Source organism: Pongo abelii, chromosome 5 (assembly GCF_028885655.2).
Source record: "Pongo abelii isolate AG06213 chromosome 5, NHGRI_mPonAbe1-v2.0_pri, whole genome shotgun sequence".
In the NCBI taxonomy this organism is placed as follows: Eukaryota; Metazoa; Chordata; class Mammalia; order Primates; family Hominidae; genus Pongo; species Pongo abelii.
Window position 1 is genome coordinate 112,312,149 of NC_071990.2, and position 23,133 is coordinate 112,335,281.

At 39.7% G+C, this 23,133-nt stretch overlaps 1 protein-coding gene across 1 annotated transcript in view; it reads left to right on the forward strand.

Annotated features, from left to right (window-relative positions):
* The window catches only part of SLC16A10 (solute carrier family 16 member 10), a 142,938-nt gene that overhangs the window by 90,479 nt on the left and 29,326 nt on the right, over positions 1 to 23,133 (forward strand). Inside the window, exon 3 of the mRNA XM_024248584.3 lies at positions 3,762 to 4,215. Within this exon, the coding sequence (XP_024104352.1) occupies positions 3,762 to 4,215 (454 nt within the window). The remainder of the gene's footprint in view (positions 1 to 3,761; positions 4,216 to 23,133) is intronic.

A 23,133-nucleotide genomic window follows, 5' to 3' on the forward strand; every position in this document is an offset into this window, starting at 1 on the left:
AGACTGGTATGGGTCCATGGCCTGTTAGGAATTGGGCTGCACAGCAGGAGGTGAGCTGTGGGTGAGTAAGCAAAGTTTCCTCTATATTTATAGCTGCTCCCCATTACTTGCATTACCACCTGAGCTCCACCTCCTGTCAGATCAGTGGCAGCATTAGATTCTCCTAGGAGTGCAAACCCTATTGTGAACTGTACATATGAGGGATCCAGGTTGCACTCCCCTTATGAGAATCTAAATGCCTGATGATCTGTCACTTTCTCCTGTCACACCCAGATGTGACCGTCTAGTTTTAGGAAAACAAGCCCAGGACTCCCACTGATTCTACATTATGACGAGTTGTATAATTATTTCATTATATATTACAATGTAATATTAATAGAAATAAAGTGCACAATAAATGTAATGCACTTGAATCATCCCTAACCACTCTCCCCCGGCACCATCCATATGGAAAAATTCTTCCTGAAACTGGTCTCTGGTGCCAAAAAGATTGGGGATTCCTGTATTAGAAGAAAAGACGCAGTGCACTGAAGAGGGACTAACTGTAAGGAGCGGATGGGCACATAACTGCATGGAACACCTCTCCCTGCAGCTCTAGTTCTCCTTGTAAGTCCCTTGCATTGGTAGAATAATCTTCAGTTAGACAAACACTGATTTAATATGTAGCTCTGGCTAACAGGAGGTGATTAAGAAGAAAACCTCTTAAGATAATTTCCATCCTTTGTCTCTACTTTAGTGGTTTATCTTCATTTCCTGCCTCTTTCCTGTCCCTAGCTGTCTTTATGCTGCTTTAGTTGAAAAGCGTTAATGTGGTCATTAAGGAAAAATAAGTCAAATTTACATTTGACTTTTTATTTTTAAATATTTAATCAACAGAATCCTTGGTTTTACTCATTGCTGCCCCCCACCCCCCAACACACATCGCTTCCTCAACTCTAAAGTGAGCCTCATTCTTTCATATTTTCTTCCATCTAATTTAGAAATTCTATTTGGATTTTTGAAAATTATATTTATTTCTTTGTAGAAAATAGATATTTTGTCTTTAAAGTACCTTTATGGGTTTTTTCTTCTAAAATTGTTTTTTAAAGGAAAAAAGCTTTGTTTGGAATAAGATTCTGTGTAGGTAATTCCATGAGATGATTTATTTTAGCAGCAACATAATATTTACATTATTATTAATGTAATTAATGTTATTAATACCTCATCAGATAGCTTCTTTGATCTGGAAGCTTCCAGGTACCTATTGTCAGTGCTTGTGGCTCTACCACTTGCCGAATGTATTACAACTCTAGTTGTGGTAGAGAGGGGACTGAGAGGTAGATAACTTATGTAATCTACTACCTAGTTTGTTAACAAAACACACATACAAAGCAATGTTTTTCAAATTTTTCTGACCACTGAGCAATAAAAATTATGACATATATTTTGATGTGACCCAGTTCTGTCTCTCTTTCTCTACCCTCTAAGTGAAACAAAATTTATTGAAACCAAAATTCCCTTACTACATGTAATATTCTCATATATTCTATAAATTTCATTATTTAGCTTGCTGATCAAAGGCTACTGAAACTTGAGAGCAAGATACAGGAGCAAGGGGAAATGTGGTATAGATTCTGAGTGTCGAGTGGCAGGTCCATTTTTCCTCTAGTTCCAGTTCTGCCTTCTGAGGAAAACCTTCTCCAACAACTTAGGTCAATCACACCCATGTGCCTTCTCTGAATCCTTTTTGCACATATGATTGGTATCTGACAGCCTTACTCATTTACATTGCACTTATTCGGCTGCCAAGCATCACAAACTGGAACCATGTGTTACTGAAGGGAAAACCTGGAAGTGAAAAGGGTTCAGCAGTAGTGAAAATACCATCACAAAGCTCATATACTTCACTCTGTAGGAGGGAGAAGCTCTGTGGTTTTCCAGCTGAGAGCATTACAGTACAGTGGTACCACTGTACAGGAACTGATGTTCCTGATGATTCTGCTGTGAACAGTATTTTTAATATACACTTTGAAGAAGGCAGAGAGAAATGTATAATAGACTTACATTTTTTTCTTTAAAATTGTTAAATAAAACAAATAAGCACTTTAAGTAAGTTACAATTATCTGGAAAACTGCTTAGGTGGAAAAACTGATACAGAATGAATGAAGTATTAATTTCTGTTTTGTTCTGTGTTATATTATTATTATTTGGGATAGATGTCTTGTTTCTTTAAGCAGACTATGAGTATCTTGAAGGCAGAACCACATTTTTTTTTTTTTTTTTTTTTTTTTTTTGAGACAGGGTCTCACTATTACCCAGGCCAGAATGCAGTGGTGTTATCATAGCTGACTGCAGCCTGGATTCCTGGGTTCAAGCCATCCTCCTGCCCCAGCTTCCTGAGTAGCTAGGACTACAGGCATGTGCCATCACACCCAGCTAATTTCAGCTATTTTTTTTTTTAAGTAGAGATGGGGTTTTGCTATGTTGCCAGACTGGTCTCAAGCCATCCTCCTGCCTTGGCCACCCAAAGTGTTGGGATTACAGGTGTGAGCCACCACGTCTGGCCAAGGACCAGATTTTTAATATTCTTTTCTGCAATGTATCTGGTACATAGTAGTTGCTTAATATGTTGGCTAAACAAAGAGTGGAGATTCAGTAAAGGGTGATCAGAGTGAGGTGAGATTAATTTGGGAAAGCCTAGAAGTGACTCTTGAGCCTGATTTGAAGGTGGTGCTAGCTGTGGATTAATAGAGGGAGAAGGGCATCTCAGAGAGGATTGCCAACATGCCTTAATTTTATCAGATTCTAGAGTTCCTTATGATTACCTCAGCATGTTGCTAGACTAGCATTATTGTCCAAAATTTAATTATTAACCAACTTTAATCTTACTTTCTAATAAATTGTTTGCTTTTACTACTGATAGCCTTTTCAAAAAACTTTAACTAGTTTTATTCCTTACCATAATTGTTTCAAAGAACATAATGATATGATCCTTTATCTTCCTAAGAAACGTGCAATTATTTGGTTAAACTGTAAGATTATTTAATCCATTATTCTTTTGACACATGCATGGCCTTACAGCTTGCAAACTGGCATCACTAAAGGAATACACTTAATTTAGTCTTTCTGCAGTCAGAATATGATTTCTTGTTATCTTGCACAATACTGGGAACAGTGCAGTACAGGGCGAAGGTTGGTCTACAGCCCTTAGGCCAGCAAAAACAGGCACAACTGCGCCTCTGTGCAAATGTTCCTGACATAACCTTGGGGAAAAAATTTAAAATGCGGCCTTTTCTTTTACTACCTTGTTTGGTAAGTACCTGGAAAAACTCCATGAAGTAATTAGTTTTCATAGTTAATTCTAACTTTTTAAAAAAATGTTTCATTGAGACTAGGTTTTTGGTTTGTTAATTGAATCACTGTTGATTTTACCCTTCCTGGCACCAACCTTTATTTCTGAGCTGTGGAGAGCACAGTTCTTATTCAGTGCTGTGTGCATCACCTGAAATCCACAGAAAGAGAGGGTGGAACAAAATCACTGATGACCTTAATGGTTATTTTTCACATATTCAGATTAAATTAAAATACGTTTAGTGCTACATTCTTGACTTACTGAGTTTTCCCTCTATTTTGGTTAAATTTTTTTTTTTTTTTTGGTTAACTTTTACTTGTAGAAAATATGTTGATGAACAAAAACCCACTTTTACTATAAGGTTTTATTCTACCAAGCACACAGTAACAATATTGAAAGCTGCTTTCCATCTTTTTCATCTTTATACAGTTCCATCGAGCCTCTGTACCTTACCTATGGAATCATATTTGCCTGCGGCTGCTCCTTTGCATACCAGCCTTCATTGGTCATTTTGGGACACTATTTCAAGAAGCGCCTTGGACTGGTGAATGGCATTGTCACTGCTGGCAGCAGTGTCTTCACAATCCTGCTGCCTTTGCTCTTAAGGGTTCTGATTGACAGCGTGGGCCTCTTTTACACATTGAGGGTGCTCTGCATCTTCATGTTTGTTCTCTTTCTGGCTGGCTTTACTTACCGACCTCTTGCTACCAGTACCAAAGATAAAGAGAGTGGAGGTAGCGGATCTTCCCTCTTTTCCAGGAGAAAGTTCAGTCCTCCAAAAAAAATTTTCAATTTTGCCATCTTCAAGGTGACAGCTTATGCAGTGTGGGCAGTTGGAATACCACTTGCACTCTTTGGATACTTTGTGCCTTATGTTCACTTGGTGAGTATGCTCCTTCACTGATCATGAATATTACTATTTCATAAAGAAAAACTTCTTTGAAGAGAAAGATAGGTCAAGTTAAAGTTGGCCTCAAACATTATCCTGGTTGTAATTTGGGTATTCTTGAAATGAAAGGTCTCTCAAGACAATGTCAACACATCCATCAGACCACTAAACAGAGAGAGTATGTTTCGTAGTGTGCTTTGGTATTCTAAAAACCCCGCAAACCCAGCCAGACACCATGGTGCCTGTCTGTGGTCCCAGCTACTAAGCTGAGGCAGGAGGATCGCTTGAGCCCAGGAGTTCAAATCCAGCCTAGACAACATAGAGAGACTCTACCTCTAAAAATAAAATAAAAGTCCCCAAACAAACACAATTTTTTTAAAAAAGGAAGGCTAAAATCGTGGAACAAATTACATTCAATATAAAACATTCGATAGGTCTCTTTTTCTTCATGTGACTTTTATCAGGGACAAAGCTAGTGCTATGATTTTGCTACCATAAGTAAATTGTTTTTCAACCGAAGGGTGTAGGTAATTAGCAAAAAAGCCATGACGTTGATACAAAGAAACATTACATCTACTTGTGGTACACTTCTGGGAAGATGGGAATTCTATTCAGAGGAATATCTGAGAAAAGTTACTCAAGATCTAAATGAGGAAAGAGAGCTATGGTTTTATAGGAAATTAGGATTTCAAGTGCTCAAGCAGTTTATATTGTTTATCTCTATTTCAAAGGCAAAATTCAGCTTCATTATACTGAAATACGAATAATTAGTGTCTAGACTGGGGTTGGTGCCTCACGCCTGTAATCCCACCACTTTGGGGGGCTGATGCAGGAGTTCAAGACCAGCATGGGCAACATAGGGAGACTTCATCCCTACCTGGGGAAGGAAAAAAAAAAAAAAAAAAAAAAAAAAAGAAGGAAGAAGCAGTGTCTAAAGTATCTGCCCCGGCAACGTTTGTTCAAAAGTGTTCATTATGTTTCTTCCTTTTTTCTTACTTTTGTGGCTGAAAATGTATTTACAATTCACCGTAAATGATAAACAAAAATGGCATTGGCACACATATTTGTATGTTTGTGAACTTGGATTTTTTTCTAGCTTACAGTCTACTTTTGGAGATTTGTGCAATTTTTCTTTAGTTAAGAAATAAGTATAAATATAACTGATTTATGGACTATCAGGCTACATCCTGATCTGATAGTCCATTTTCATACTGTTAGGAAAGTATAGCTGAACCACCTTAAACTAAGTTTCCTGGAATATAGATCTGTTGTGACAGGATTAACTTTACCAACCAACCTCTTTCATAGCTTCTGTAGTCAAGAGAACATTTATTGTGTCCTTTCTCAAAAAGATGAGTAGAAATTCTTCTTCTTTTTTTCTTTTTTCCAGACAGGGTCTTGTTAAGTTGCTCAGGCTGGCTTCAAGCAACCCGCCTGCCCAGCTTTAAAAAAAAAATTCTCTTTGGTACTACCACGTGAACACACCCAGAGAAATCATAACTCAGCTTTGCTAATACTAGACATTTACCAAAGGAAAAGTGGTAGATGACTGTCTAGTTATTTTTGGTTATATATTTATAATTTGTAAATTAATTTCACATGTATTACTTCATTTGACTTTCACAATAAACAAGTAAAGCAGATAAAATAAATATTAGCTCCAATTTTACAGACTGAAAAACAGATCTATTGTTAATAGAGACGTTAAGTGATTTTCCAAGAATTACATGTCACTAAACAGCAGAGCAGGAGTTAGTTCTCTTCCACTGTGCTTATCTGGTAGCAAAATCAGTCTACAGTCTTAATAGCATATTGGGCCACTTCCCTGGATATATTACCAAATGTGTTCATCTTATTAGGGGAAAAATGAGTATGCCTAAGGAAATTTAATAAACATGTTATTTCTCCAGGTAAATCAAATTTCATAGTGGAAAGTGAGTTAGACAATGTTATAGATACTTTTGTGATCAGGAGATGGCAAATCAGATGGTGCACAGAACAATAAAGTCTCTGTTAATTCTGTTAATAAACCATGCCTCTTTTCTGCTTTCCCTTCTTCCAGGCATGTTTTCTTACAAAATATGTTGACATTGTTCATTTGAGATTTTCTCTTTCTCAACCCGTTATGGCACCGAATGCAGCACGGTAGAGGAAAGATCAGATTGCTAAATGCCATACAGGTGTTTAAATCTCCTCTTTGGTGATGTACTGAGTTTGTCACTTCGTTGTAATTTAAGGTTTGAATTATGGATACTTAACCAGGAATGGGACACTAGTTTCCTCCTTCTACAGGGAAAAGGTGTCTCATATCCTTCAAAAGACTAGTGAAGTAGATGATGTTCAATTTCTACTAAACCCTTTATTGACTGTTGAGGGGACACATATATGAGGCATAAAAATTTGCTCTGAAGGAGCATAAACCTAGTACATGTAATTAAAAATGGCTACAGTTTATAAAGCACTTTTACATACATTCTCTCATTTAATATTCACAACAATGCAGTACCTGTGGTGTATCCTCTTTATTTAATGGATGGGAAGACTAAGGCCCAGAAAGATTAAATAACTTGCTCAGCCAGGCACAGTGGCTCACACCTATAATCTCACCACTTTGGGAGAGTGAGGTGGAAGGATCACTTGAGCCCAGCAGTTCAAGACCAGCTTGAGCAACATAGTGAGATTCCATCTCTACAAAAAGTAATTTAAAAAAATTATCTGGGCATAGTGGTGCATGCCTGTGGTCCCAGCTACTTGGGAGGCTGAGGTGGAAGGATCGCATGAGCCCAGGAGGTCAAGGCTGCAGTGAGCCGTGATGGTGCGACTGCACTCCAGCCTGGGTGACTGAGTAAGACCCTATCTCTAAAAAAAATTATAAAGTATTCTAAAGGAAGAACAGATTGAACAATTTTTTATTTATTTGTCTCCTCCTCCTAGTGGCAGGCTTTTAAATATGGAAGGTGAAGAAATAAAGAGCCAGGTGTGGTGGTACACACCTGTAGTCCTAACTACTCAGGAGGCTGAGGCAGGAGGATCGCTGGACTCCAGCCCACGAGTTCAAGGCTGTGGTGTGCTATGATTGTGCCACTGCACGCCAGCCTGGGTAACAGAGTGAGACTCTGTCTCTAAAAAACAAATAATAAATAAATAAAGAAGTAACTTGCTCAAGGTCACAGAGATAGTGACTGATAATTATTAGTGTAGTACTTTTATGTAAGTGGCAGTATTGTATAGTGGTTTAAAAGTGAACGTTCTGGGCCTGGTGCGGTGGCTCACCCCTGTAATCCCAGCACTTTGGGAGGCCAAGGTAGGTGGATCACCAGAGGGCAGGAATTCGTGACCAGCCTGGCCAACATGGTGAAACCCTGTCTCTACTAAAAATACAAAAATTAGCTGGATGTGATTGCTTGCACCTGTAATCTCAGCTACTCGGAGGCTGAGGCAGGAGAATTGCTTGAACTTGGGAGGTGGAGGTTGCAGTGAGCTGAGACCATGCCATTGCACTCCAGCCTGGGTGACAAGAGCGAAACCCCATCTCAAAAAAAAAAAAAAAAAAAAAAAAAAGTGAAGGTTCTGAAGTAAGACATCTGGATTTCAATTCAGGTTTTGTTTCTTACTAGTTGCATAACCTTGGGCATCCTCTGTAAGCATCAGTTTCCTCATCTATGGAGATAAACTCAATTTTGCAGAGTTGTGAGGATTAGATAAAGTGTATGTGAAACATCTACCTCAGTTCTGGCATAAAAATGGGAGTTATTTGAATGTAAGGCAATGTGATTGCCAACTTGAGATAGAAGTAAATTTTAAAAGGAGAACGATAATACCCATTTGGAAAAGTGGTTTTAAAAAGTTTCATAGCATTGGAGTTGGGCCTTGAGCATGAGATTTTGTGTACAAATCTGATCTTTGATCAACTAGGGAACGAACTTACCAGTTTAGGTCTTTGAAGATTCAGAAGTACAACTGAGTGCTCTCATTGCTATGTTAAAAATTCTAAGATCTTATTAGATTGTACATGATGATTTGAGAGAGAATATGTATGCTTGCTTTCAAAGTGAGGTTGGAGGTTTGATCTTCTTGTAGTTGACTTTTCAAAAAGAAGAATTAGATTGCCTCCTTGAAGCTAATTCACCTCTCTTTTAGGCTTTCCCACTTAAAATCTTTTTTAGAAGGATACAAATCTTATAGATCAATTTAGATAAGGCCTAACTTTCTAAAAATGATTCCTAGTAGCAGCTGCGTCAGTTTTTATGAATTGCCCCTTTTGCCTGAGAGTTGTTTTGTTTTCTGGAATCTTTTTTTGTTTTGTTTTGTTTTTGTTTTCGTTTTTTTTTTTTGAGACGGAGTCTTGCTCTGTCTCCCAGGCTGGAGTGCAGTAGCGCAATCTCGGCTCACTGCGACCTCCACTTCCCGGATTCAAGTGATTCTCCTGCCTCAGCCTCCCTAGTAGCTGGGATTACAGGCACCTGCCACCATACCTGACTTAATTTTTTGTATTTTTAGTAGAGACAGGGTTTTGCCACGTTGGCCAGGCTGGTCCCGAACTCCTGACCTCAGGTGATCCACCCACCTCGGCCTCCCAAAATGCTGGTATTACTGGTGTGAGCCACTGCGCCTGGCCTCTGGGTTTCTTTTTCTTTTTTTTTTTTTTTAACGTCTCCTCTGACTCTGGTTTTTCTCATTTAGCTTTCAGGAGCATAAACTCTCTTGGTTTTCTGCCTACCTCCACATCACTCCTCCTTAGTTTCTTTGCTCACGTCTTTTTCCCACTGACCCCTGAATATCGGCATGTCCTAGGGCTTGTCCCCTGATCTTTTTCTCCATGTATTCTACTGGTGGTTTCATCCAGTCTCCTAAGTTCATACATCATGTATATGTCAATGACTTCAAATTTATAATTCTAGTCCAGACCTTTTCCCTGAATCCTCCACCAGAGCTGTATATCCAGCTGCTTACTTAATATCTCCACTTGGGTAACTGCTAGATGTTTCAGACTTACCCTGTCTAACCCTGAGGTCTTGATCTTACCCCCTAAAACTTACTCTGCCCCCAGCCATCCTCATCTCAGGAGTTGGCAATTCCACCCTTTCAGTTGATCAGACTCAAAACTTTGGAGTCATCCTTGGCTCTTCTTTCTTGCACACTGTAGTCCTGATCCGGTCAAGAAATCCTGGTGGCTTTTCTTTCAAAATATATCCAGGATCTGACCACCTCTCACCATCCTCACTACTCATACCTTAGCCCAGGCTACCACGTACCCCTAGCCTGGATCACTGCCAGAGCCTCCTAACTGGTCTCCCTGTTCCTTCTCTGCCCCGCGTAGTTTGTTCTCTATAAAGAAGCCACAGACATTCTTTCTAAACATAAGTCACTCTGCTCAGAATCCTTCAATGGCTTCCCATTTCTCTAAGAGTAAAAACCAATATCCTTACAGTGGCCTACAAGGTCCTTCACAATCTGGCCCCCACTACCTCTCCGAGCTTCCATCCCTGTCCCCTTGCCCACTCTGCTTCTGCCATTCGCCTTTTAATGGGGCTCACTCTGACTGCCTGCTTGAAACTTCCTGTGTCCCTTTTCCCCCAAGTATTCCCAAACCCCTCCTATTACTCCTTTTCTTTTTTTGTAGCACTTAATACTTTCTAACATTATCTATTTTACTTCTTTATTGTAGTCATTGCTTACTATCCATATATTTACATGTCTGCTAGAATGTAAACACCACAAGAGTAAGGATCTATTTCATTCAGTGGTAGATCCCAAGCATCTAGCACAGTGCCTAGCACACATTGGGTGCTCAAATATTTGTTGAATGACTAAATATATTCTGGGTCAGTCTAAAGTGACACTGTATAAGTAATGTTCATTTTTTCACCATTTGGATCTTTAAAATTCTCTACTTTGATGCTATAATGATTTTTCACATTCTGTACTTGCAGGACATGGTGTTATTCATATTTATTCAATACTTATTCGACAAATAAGCTCAAACTAAGGAAACCTCAGAATAATTGAGTAACCAGTAATGCTGTCCGTTGATGGAGGAGAGAGTTGGTGTGTTTTGCTCTGATTCACTTATGCCTTTGCTGAAATTTTAAGATAAATAGAAGAAATTTCTGGTCCCTCAAGCAACTGTGTCTTCACTGTCCACTGAAAAATCTCAAAGAGTCTGGAGTGGTGTGTGTAAGAATAGGATGCAGGATGCAGAACCATAACCAGGCCTCACGTCTGCATAGCTTTGGTCGAGCATTGAGCATAGGGCCTCGTGAGATAACTGATAAATGTCAAATATGACAATAATAAATGCCGAAGAATGAAGTGACAATGATAATGAAGTTACCAAAAATGATGGTAACTTTTCTCATTGGCATGAAATGCTCTAGCTTCAATCTGAAGCTGATGATTTAGTTTTAATTACTCTCATCTCTCTCCCCTGCTACTCAGATTGAAAATCAGCTACTTAGTACCTGTGTTCTTTGACTCTAGACCGTATCATTGGGTCAAATTTCAGTTTTTAAATTTTAGATCCACATGGTTCTCCGTCAAGAAGATGACTGACTCATATTGAAATCTGTAAAATATGTATCATATTGAAATCTGTAAAATATGTATCATATTGAAATCTGTAAAATATGTATCCATTAGCTTGTTTTTTAAAAACTCCCTTATAAGTGGGTTGACTTTGTGGCAGATAGTAATTGACTGTTCTCAAAAGAAACTTTGACCTGGTAGGAAGATCCCATTTACCTGATGCTATGATTCAAGACAGACAGATCATTTGCTTGCTAGCAGGGCAATTAGGTGAACTTCAAGTCCACTAGTAATTGGAAATGAATTTTTTTTTTTTTTTGAGACTGAGTCTCATTCTGTCGCCCAGGCTGGAGTGCAGTGGCATGCTCTCAGCTCACTGCAACCTCTGCCTCCTGGGTTCAAGCGATTCTTCTGCCTCAGCCTCCCGAGTAGCTGGGATTACAGGTAGCTGCCACCACGCCTGGCTAATTTTTGTATTTTTGGTAGAGATGGGGTTTCACCATGTTGGCCAGGTTGGTCTCAAACTCCTGACTCCTGGTGATCTGTCTGCCTCGGCCTCCCAAAGTGCTGGGTTATAGGCATTAACCACCGCCCTTGGCCATGAATTGTATTTTTAAACCAGAAATGAAAATTTGAGGCTAATAAGTCAGTACAGGGAGCATGTAAACCTCAAAAGGTATTTTTTAGCTTTGAGTGGTGCCACATGCTGCCAAGGGTCAATCAAAACTGGAGTGTGGCTATTGGACCTTGCTAGGCAGAGCACCTCCATTTACACTGTGGTCAGAGCAGCAGTACTGCTCCAAGCCAGAGCTAAGGGCACTGAGCCACGCAAATAGGAACAGCATACAAGCCTTCATCTCTCTGTGGCTTCCTCAGAGGGAGATTCATGTAACATTTGCCAATAATTGATATGTGTCAAGCACTTCCCCAAAATCTCACAGAACCACCACAAGGATGAGTGTAATAAATAACACATACTTAGAGCCAAGGAAACAATTCTGCAAAGCTGTGCTTGTTCAAAGTCATTCGCATTATGCTTAAAGCTGGGATTTGAACACAGGTTTCAGACAAATATGTCTGAAATATACTCTTTTTATGAAGGAGTCTGCATTCCTTCATTGCTAATCCAGAGATAGGAATGCTGCTATTTTCAGCCATACTGGACCTACACCAAAGATTGCTTTGCACGTTTCCCTTCTGTTCTCTCAGAACTAAGAACAGAGACCATGTTGAGCTGTTCCAGCACTCAGAGCATGCTTCACAGCCAGGGAGAAAACTCTGAAGGAAACCAGCTTTTGTTTTGATATAATTAATCGGAATGAGAAAATATCTATACCCTTATTTTCAGCCCCAACTTCTCTTTTGATCTCTAGTACATTGTGAATATGAGAAAACTGAGGCCATGCAAAGTTACTTTTCACAACCTGTGACAAGCAGAACATGGACCATACATAGCTTTGTGTTCAATTTTGCTTTCTACAGTAAACATTAAGCATAGCAGAAGAACAAAAATGGACATGTACAAATTTATAGCAAGATCTATCCTTTATTTGATTAACATAAATACTATTGTAGGAAAATGGAAAAAGATAAACTGCTTGAAATTTAGTCACATATAAATGCTCTGAGGCCACTGGTGGATCATTAGTCTCCTGAGAGAGCTCTAAAGAATTAGTGTGTTGGAAAACTGTTCCCTCTTGTTAATGTGTAAATTTCACCAGCGGGTTTTTTTTTAAGACAGGGTGTCACTCTCTTGTCCAGGCTGGAATGCAGGGGTGCAATCACACCTCACTGTAGCTTCGACCTCCTGGGCTCAAGCAATCCTCCCACCTCAGCCTCCCAAGTAGCTAGGACCACAGGTGCACACCACCACACATGGCTAATTTTTAAATTTTTTGTAGAGACGGGGTTCTCACCACATTGCCCAGGCTGGTCTCAAAGTTCTGTGCTCAAACAATCCTCCTGCCTTGGCTCCCTGCCAAAGCACTGGGATTACAGGTGCAAGCCACTGCATCTGGCCTTCACTAGGTTTTTCATTTTGTTTTGCATGTGTCTCAGGTTTTATTTGATAAAATGCAGTATACTTTGAATCATCTCAAATTTCATTTCTAATATGGACATTGGCATGTCTCAAATCCTTGGATTAATAATCAAAGTTTGTTCAAGTTTGAGGAACCTAAATTAGCCAATTAGATAAGGGTCCTTTCATGTTTTTATATCAACTAGAAAATAAATTGTTTTGATATGGGATGAATAGAAATAGAAATCTTAATTTGAAGAATCTTCCCCTTGTGAGGCTATACTAAATGGCTTTTGCCTGACATTTACAAGGTGGCTTTGGGTTGTGGAGAGAGTTGTCTGATCCATTGAGAGTACATTTCTTACCTTCAACATCTAGGGCATCCTTTGAGAGAAGCCCTTGCAGTCACTAACTCTAAGGATTATAGAGCATAAGGGTAAGCAGGCCTTCTTATGTATTCATGCTATCAGGAAGGGTCTTCAGCACCCAAACAAAGTTCTAGGGGCTGTACATTGCTGATGTGTTAACCCTCAGCTGCCCATGTAGTGTCTATTTCCCCCTATGCTTTCCCCCCTTTCTATCCCTATCATTATATCTCTGGCTCTTTTCCCCCTCTCCCCTTGGGCAGCTTACTTGTAATTAGAAAGTTTATATTCCCTCATAACAGATTGTAAAAGTGCTCATTTAAAGGGCAATGCACACCAAATTGGAGGTGTATAATTGCAAACGTGGAATCCCTATATCTCTGTTATGCAATCCCTATATCTCTGTATCTATGTTAAATTGAACTGATGCTTTTTTGAAGTAAAATGGTAAGAACAATGGCAACATCTAGTCTTCAGAGCGTAGTTTAAGATTTTTGCCCAATCCTCCAACCCATGCAATGGTGTGCTTTGAAAACCACAGATTTCTTTTAGACAAATATAACATTTATTTCCCACATTTCTTTTTGATGTAACATTTTAGTTAACATTTTTATCAACATTTTAATCTACAAGATGCTTCCACACTATCTCTCATTGGAGTCTCAGGACCACCGTGTGAAATGGGCAATATCAGGGCTTCTATCTAGCAAGAAAAGAACCAGATTTGGGGTGGTGAAACAACTTGCTCAGGGTTGCAAGGATGGTATGTGGTGCAGCCAGGGTTTGAGCTTGGGTCTTCTTAAAAGTGTGGCTGTTAAATAAAATACTTAAGTGCCTGCCAAAAAAGTATAACAGTAACTTAGGACCTGAAAGGCATTGTACAGGTCAGGTAGTTGCACTCCTCCCCCTGCCCTACAAAAAAAGAAAGGTAAAGGAACTAACGCATGCAATGGTTAAGTTGCTTGCCAAAAGCCACAGTTATAAAAGTAGCAGAACTGGGTGTAACACCCAAGAACATCCATGGAAAATAAATGGAAGCTTATTACAGCCCAGCCTGTAAATATGTACATAGAAACAGAATGTGTATGTAAAAACAAAATTTTTAGAGGAGTGAAATTAGTTTCTCTCCTAACCCTGGTCAACTCATAGGGTTCATTTCCCAATCAGGAGGTTGCTTTGCCATTTTGACATGATCCATTTTCTCAGAGTTGCCAAGAGCAATTGCATCTGGCTTTGTTGTCTTTCTTTCATGGATCTATTTGGAGCTCAGGGACAAGGTTGTTATGCGGCAGATTGTCCCTCACAATGCAAGGCTCACAGTAGTATCCTTATAAACCAAAGTTCACTGTACACTGGGCCAGGAATGGGCTGCTGAAGGTGACCTCTTCTTCATGTTGGTTGGTTTATCTCTGTTGGTTGGTTGTGTTTATCTCTGTTCACTATAAGGTTCTGACAGAAGCAAAGTCTTGGGCCCCGTTACATGTCCCCAGCCTGGTGGATGATGGTTACAGAGTGCTGGAAACTTTTTTATTGATTTAAAATGGAGTTATAACTGAAGAGTTGCCCTATCTCAGTCTTCTTAGCACTGCAACCAATTAAAATAGAAAGGCTTAAAATGTTAATTTTGTTTTTGGCCTAGAGTCTTAAATACTAGGGTTTAAAAGTTTCATTTACTTTCTCTCTCCCTCTCTCCCTCCCTCCCTTCCTTCTTTCTTCCCTCCCTCCCTTCTTTCCTTTTTCCTTTTTCTTAACTATGCAGAATGCTTTGCTACTTTGCAAAATAAAGAGTAATCACATCGCTTTTTCATCAAGATTTTCAAATATAAGTAGTTTTGTTTTTCTATTTTTCATTCAAAAATAGGGTTTATAACATTTCCTTGACACAGGATATATATATATATTTAGAGACAGCGTCTTCCTATGTTGCTTAGGCTGGCCTTGAATTCCTGGTGTCAAGTGATCCTCCTGTCTCAGCCTCCCCAAGTGCTGGGATCACAGGCATTAGCCACTGTACTCAGCTTTTATTAATCTAAATATGATAATTTACCCACTGAGATTCATGTGTGCTGATTAAATTTACTCTCAATCCCTATATGTATTTCTTGTATTTTTGTTGTTGTTATGTGGCCTGGAAATGTTTCCTTTATTCATTTATTCATTCCCTTCACAATTTACTTCCAAAAAGGCTATGAAGATATTTATGCACATATACATTTTCTGATTCAACTCTCATGGTAACCTTTTATAAGGAAAGCAGTGCTAATAGTGGTTCTCCTACTAATAGATAAGAATATTGAGGCTCAGAGAGGTTTAAAAGGTTTGCCTAAGGTTGTACAGTTAAGTAACAGAGTTGCCATTAGAATAGATTTCCAATTTATTCTAATGGCAACCTTAATTATTGTTGTTTGACTTGCTCTAATTATAAATCAGTTAAACAGATTCAAGCGTTCATTTGAGTATCTATTGTGTGCCATAGACACACAATATGGCACACAATATGTCTATGGCACACAATATGGGGATACAATGCTAAGAACAGATACTTTCTCACACACAGCTCAATAAACAAGTAAGTTCGTAAGAAACAAAGTAGTTTTCAAATAGTGATATTTTCTTCAAAGGAAACAAATTGAGATGGAAGGTAATGGTAAGAGATGGTAAGAGACAACTTGGGCCAGTCAGGGACAATCTCATTGAAAAGCTGATAGTAAGTACATCCTTTGGGTAAAGAGTAGTATAAGGTACTTTGAAGGTACAAAAATAAGACAGCTTTCTATTGCCCTTAGGAGGCCTATAACAGAATTTCTCAAGTCTCTAAGGCCAATCAAGAGTTGGATTTTTTTATCCAACTTATTTTTAATTGATGTATTATTAAAAATCTGCATGTCAAAAATGAAAATGTCTTGCATACTTTGCTGTAGGACCCAATCATTGTTTTTTCTTCATATACTGCATTAGTCTGTTTTCACACTGCTAATAAAGACTTACAGGCCGGGCGCGGTGGCTCATGCCTGTAATCCCAGCTCTTTGGGAGGCCGAGGCAGGCGGATCACCTGAGGTCAGGAGTTCGAGACCAGCCTGACCAACATGGAGAAACCCCATCTCTACTAAAAATACAAAATTAGCTGGGCTTGGTGGCACATGCCTGTAATCCCAGCTACTAGGGAGGCTGAGGCAGGAGAATCACTTGAACCTGGGAGGCGGAGGTTGTGATGAGCCAAGATTGTGCCATTGCACTCCAGCCTGGGCAACAAGAGTGAAACTCCTACTTAAAAAAAAAAAAAAAAAAAGACTTACCCGAGACCGGGTAATTTATGAAGAAAAAGAGGTTTAATGGACTCACAGTCCCATATGGCTGGGGAGGCTTCACAGTCATGGTGGAAGACGGAGGAGGAGCAAAGTCATGTCTTACATGGTGGCAGACAAAGGAGTGTGTGCAGGGGAACTGCCCTTTATAAAACCATCAGATCACATGAGACTTATTCACTGTCATGAGAATAGCACAAGAAACACCTGCCCCCATGATTTAATTACCTCCCACCAGCTTGCTCCCATGACGTGGGAATTATGGGAGCTACAATTCAAGATGAAATTTGGGTAGGGAACACAGCCAAACCATATCATTCTGCCCCTGGCTCCTCCCAAATCTCATGTCCTCACATTTCAAAACCAATTATGCCTTCCCAATAGTCCCTCAAAGTATTAACTCATTTCAGCATTAACTCAAAAGTCCACAGTCCAAAGTCTCATCTGAGACAAGGCAGATTCATCTGCCTATGAATCTGTGAAATCGAAAGCAAGTTAGTTACTTCCTAGATACAATAGGGGTACATGCATTGGGTAAATACACCCATTCGAAATGGGAGAAATTGGCCAAAACAAAGGGGCTACAGGTCCTATGCAAGTCTGAAATCCAATAGGGCAGTCATTAAACCTTAAAGTTCCAAAACGATCTTCTTTGATTCCATGTCTCACATTCAGGGCACATTGATGTAAGAGGTGTTCTCCCATGGCCTTGGGAAGCTCTGCCCCTGTGGCTTTGCAGGGTACAGCCCCCCTTCTGGCTGCTTTCATGGTCTGGCATTGAGTGTCTGCAGCTTTTCCAGATGCACAGTGTAGGCTGTCAGTGGATCTACCATTCTAGGGTCTGGGGGGGACGGTAGCCCTCTTTTCATAGCTCCACTAGGCAGTACCCCACTGGGGAATCTGTGTAGGGGCTCCAATCCCACATTTCCCTTCCACACTGCCTTAGCAGAGGTTCTTCATAAGGGCCCTGCCCCTGCAGCAAACTTCTGCCTGGACATCCAGGCATTTCCATACATCCTCTGAAATCTAGGTGGAGGTTCCCAAACCTCAATTCTTGATTTCTGCATACCCGCAGACTCAACACCATGTGGAAGCTGCCAAGGCTTGGGGCTTGCACCCTCTGAAGCCATGGCCTGAGCTGTACCTTGGCCCCTTTTAGCCATGGCTGGTGCAGCTAGGATACGGTACACTAAGTCCCTAAGCTGCACACAGCAGGGGGGCTCTGGGCCTGGCCCGTGAAACCATTTTTTCCTTCTAGGCCTCGAGGCCTGTGATAAGAAGGGCTACGTTGAAGGTCTCTGACATGCCTTGGGGACGTTTTCACCATTGTCTTGGCAATTAACATTGAGCTTCTTGTCACTTATGCAAATTCTGCAAATGTCTGCAGCTGGCTTGAACTTCTCCCCAGAAAATGGATTTTTCTTTTTCTTCTTCTTTTTTTATTATTATACTTTAAGTTATGGAATACATGTGCAGAACATGCAGGTTTGTTACATAGGTATACATGTGCCAAGGTGGTTTGCTGTACCCATCAACCTGTCATCTACATTAGGCATTTCTCCTAATGCTATCCCTCCTGTAGTCCCCCACTCCCCCAACCAGCCCTGGAGTGTGATGTTCCCCTCCTGTGTCCATGTGTTCTGATGTTCAACTCCCACTTATGAGTGAGAGCATGTGGTGTTTGGTTTTCTGTTCCTATGTTAGTTTCCTGAGAATGATGGTTTCCAGCTTCATCCATGTCCCTGCAAAGGACATGAACTCATCCTTTTTTATGGCTGCATAGTATTCCATGGTGTATATGTGCCACATTTTCTTTATCCAGTCTATCATTGATGGGCATTTGGGTTGGTTCCAAGTCTTTGCTATTGTGAATAGTGCTGCAATAAACATATGTGTGCATGTGTCTTTATAGTAGAATGATTTATAATCCTTTGGGTATATACCCAGTAATGGGATTGCTGGGTCAAATGGTATTTCTAGTTCTAGTTCCTTGAGGAATCGACACACTATCTTCCACAATGGTTGAACTAATTTACACTCCCACCAACAGTGTAAAAGCGTTTTTATTTCTCCACATCCTCTCCAGCATCTGTTGTTTCCTGACATTTTAATGATTGCCATTCTAACTGGCGTGAGATAGTATCTCATTGTGGTTTTGATTTGCATTTCTCTAATGACCAGTGATGATGATCTTTTTTTTTTTATATGTTTGTTGGCTGCATAAATGTCTTCTTTTGAAAAATGTTCATATCCTTCACCTACTTTTTGATGGGGTTGTTTGTTTTTTTCTTGTAAATTTAGGTTCCTTATAGATTCTGGATATTAGCCCTTTGTCAGATGGATAGATTGCAAAAATTTTCTCCCATTCTGTAGGTTGCCTGTTCACTCTGATGGTAGTTCCTTTTGCTGTGCAGAAGCGCTTTAGTTTAGTTAGATCCGATTTGTCAATTTTGGCTTTTGTTGCCATTGCTTTTGGTGTTTTAGTCATGAAGTCTTTGCCCATGCCTATTTCCTGAATGGTATTGCCTAGGTTTTCTTCTAAGGTTTTTATGGTTCTGTTGCATCGTCAGGCTGCAAATTTTCCAAACTTTTATGCTCTGCTTCCTCTTGAACACTTTGCTGCTTAGAAATTTTTTCCACCAGATACCCCAAATCATCCTTTCAAGTTCAAAGTTCCACAGATCTCTAGGGCAGGGACAAAATGCCACCAGTCTCTTTGTATAGCAAGTGTGACCTTTACTCCAGTTCCCAACAAATTCCTCATCTCCATCTGAGACCACCTCAGAAGCCATTCAACAGGTCTCTAGGAAGTTCCAAACTTCCCTACATCTTCCTTTCTTCTGAGCCCTCCAAGTCTCTAGGAAGTTTCAAACTTTCCCACATTTTCCTGTCTTCTTCTGAGCCCTCCAGACTGTTCTAACCTCTGCCTGTTACCTAGTTCCAAAGTTGCTTCCACACTTTTGGGTATCTTTACAGCAGCACCCCACTACCCAATACCAATTTACTGTATTAGTCTGTTCTCATGCTGCTAATAAAGACATACCCAAGACTGGGTAATTTATAAAGAAAAGAGGTTTAATGGACTCAACAGTTCCATATGGCTGGGGAGGCCTCACAATCATGGTGGAAGGTGGAGGAGGAGCAAAACAATGTCTTACATGGCAGGAGACAAGAGTGTGCATGCAGAGGAACTGCCCTTTATGAAACCATCAGATCTCATGAGACTTATTCACTATCATGAGAACAGCACAGGAAAAACCCACCCCCATGATTCAATTAAGTCCCACCAGGTCCCTCCTAGGACACATGGGGATTATGGGAGTTACAATTCAAGATGAGATTTGGATGGGAACACAGCCAAGCCACATTATATACTTTATTAGCTACTTATTTCTTCTAATAATACACTTGTGTTACTTAGTTCTCATGTGGTTATTCTTCTTATTACCTTTTTTTGAGATGAAGTCTCACTATGTTGCCCAGGCTAGTCTCAAACTCCTGGGCATGAGCCGTCCTCCCACATGGCCTCCCAAAGTGCTGGGATTACAGATGTGAGCCATCACTCCTGGCCTCATGTGGTTATTACAGTGAATGATTAAGACATCTTCTCTCCTTCACTTTGTCCCTACTTTTTCTCAGATTTTTTTCAATTATGTCTATGCTTTTCTTGTTTTTTTCTAGCTTTTCTAACCTTGCATTTATTTTCCTTCAGATCTCAACATCTGCTGCAATTTGACTATTCAGGTTAGTGACAATTTGCCCATTTATCAGTTTTGTGCCTTAGGCAGTATTCACCAGCATTCTCCTACTTGAGATGAATAAGGATCTTTATTTCTCTGACCACTTGTTTACTCATTCATGGGGACATTTAATATTTACAGAACACTTTCATCAAAACAAACTAGTTTTTTCTTTTCAAAATGTAATATACTAGCACAGGAACTTGAGAGAAGAGGTAATAATACAGAAGAAATCTAGAGAACTGATCATGAAGAAATAATTAAACTAAAAGCTGCTGCTTATAGTAAGGTAGACCAAGTTTGTCCTGTGTTCCAAATTATACTTAGCCAAAAATAAATATTTATAGATAATTGAATAGTAGTTTTTAGAAATGATTACTCATGGGTGGAAATTATCCCTGTAATGTAGGCCCCAAACTTCTAAAAGATTTTAAATTTGTGAGGGAGAAATAAACCCACAAACATTTGAAAATATCTAATTTTAACTTAAATTGAAAAACAGCAGTAGTGTATTTTTGTTAGGCCCTTGTATTGGGTAATATAGTCTATGTAAGTATGGGAAAGGCTGGTGAAAACTGTGGATTTATCTACAAAATGCATTGGTACATTGGGGAGTTTTGTGTGGGAAGTGTCCTAACACCTCAGGAAATGCTAAGGAAGAAATGGGTAGGGTAGACTGAACACTCCGCAAGGGTAGGGAGAGCTGCTTCTCTTCATTGCTCTAGCCCCAGCACCTAGCATATGCCTGGGACTCAATCTTTTCTTTTCTTTTCTTTTTTAACTGATTTCAGGTTGAGTTTATAGGCTAGCTGAGTTTATAGGCTGGTAGAGTACAAGGTCTACTAATTTCTCTACTCATGACTACTTTACTTTCTAATAGCACTTTATGTTCTTCAGGTGCTTTTTTTCTTTGTTCTTCAATGTATAATAAGGTGAGAACAGTTTTATCTCCATCTTGCAGGGAGAAGAGTTAGTTAAGAGAGTTTCTCAGGTCACACACAATGACAGGGTGAGGTTTAAACCTTAAATAATAGAAATAAAAGTGATTTTATAATTATCTAGAGTAGTTTCAATGTGAAATAACTTAAAGGTATGGAAATGGATGCCAAGAGGTATAGTCAGTCTTGATGGAGTAAAATAATGCCCTCTGCTTAGTGCCTTCTCTCAGGTGCTGCTTCTAGAAGAATGGGGTGTCTGAGTGTGAACATCACCCAACAAGTAGGTTAACAGATACCCACGCCCCTCTTGACCCACACACATATCAGTGGGATTTAGAATGCTGCCACATATTGATGATTGAATTTATGAAGCATTATAATATCCTCAATAATAAACCAAGTGTCCCTGTCCCAACTTGTTATCTCTGCTTCTGTGAACACATGTTTTCTTTTATATGCTCCTTACTCCTCAGTAGCTCTCTCAGGGTCTTTTCAGTTCCTGACCTTGTCCTTTTCAGCATTTTCTCACAGGACAATCCTTAGCTCCCTGTTTATTCCTCAAGCATTAATTGCTTTTTTCTGCCAGGTATTTCCTTGCTAGGCTCTTGAGCCCTCAGAGCTGTTCTGAATTATGGGGTTGGAATTGCCCAGGATTAGGAATCACCTAATGTCCCCACCATCCCCGCTTCCTTGTGAGGCACTTTCTCAAATCTGCATCCCTTTCACCTTCACAGCAACCCTGTAATGTACCCAAAGCAGTGTCACACTCGGTGCCTCCTTTTCTCTCCTGAAATAAAATTCCTAGATAAGAAGACCTCTATATTCCAGGCCTTGTCTTTGATTTTAGGAAAAAAAAAAGAAAACTACCTATATACATAATGTTTTTAAAAACCAGTAATGTCCCACTTGTTACAGAAAGGAGAAATAAAAGAAGTAAGGTAATGCTTGGGATACATGCTACAACATGGATGAACCATGAGGACATTACACCAAGTAAAATACTCCAGGCACAAAAGTACGAATACTGTATGGTTCCACTTAGATGAGGTACCCAGAGAAGTCACATTCATACATACTGAAAGTTGTATGGTGGTTTCCAAGGGGAGGGGGAAATGAGGAGTTATTTAATGGGTACAGAGTTTCAGCTTGAGAAAATGAAAAGTTCTGGAGCTGAATGGTGGTGACAGTTGTACAACAATGTAAATGTACTTAATATAGTACCCTTAAAATGGTTAATATGGCAAATTTTATGAAATAGGAATTTATCATGATAAAAAATTAAAAAGTAAGAAAAGTTACTGCTTGGGCAAAAGTATATCAAAAAAATAAAAATAGTCCCCACAAATTTCCAAAACAACCCTAATGAGGTGTTGCTGCCTAAATTGTGAACCAAATTGTGAACCAATGTGTAGTGTTTGAGACTGGGAAACTGATGCCCAAGATTTTAGCCTCAATAAGGAGTAGAGTTCATAATTTGACTCCAAAGACATTTCTTTCCCTACCATGCCAAGGCCATCTGATTCCCAGTCCAAAGAAGTTTTCTCTCTGCTCTGTAGGCTGCCTTAATCCAGAGTACACAGGCCTTCCATTTTCTTATCTGTCCTCCTGCCAGGGTATGGTCCTTTTCCTCCTGAACACTGACTGTATAATTACCAGACAAAACTAAACATATTTAAATTATAGGCAGTCCTCTATATCCAAGGTTCCACATCCTTGGATTCAACCAACCATGGATTGAAAATATTTGGGGGAAAAAAAACAATAAAAAAAACACTGGCCTGGGCAGCATAGTGAGATGCCATCTCTACAAAAACATTAAAATATTAGCTGAGCATTCCAGCACTTTGGGAGGCTGAGACAGGCAGATCACCTGAGGTCAGGAGTTCGAGACCAGACTGGCCAACATGGCAAAACCCTGTCTGTACTAAAAATACAAAAATTAGCTAGGCATGATGGCAGCTGCCTGTAGTCCCAGCTACTCAGGAGGCTGAGGCAGGGAAAATTTCTTGAACCCGGGA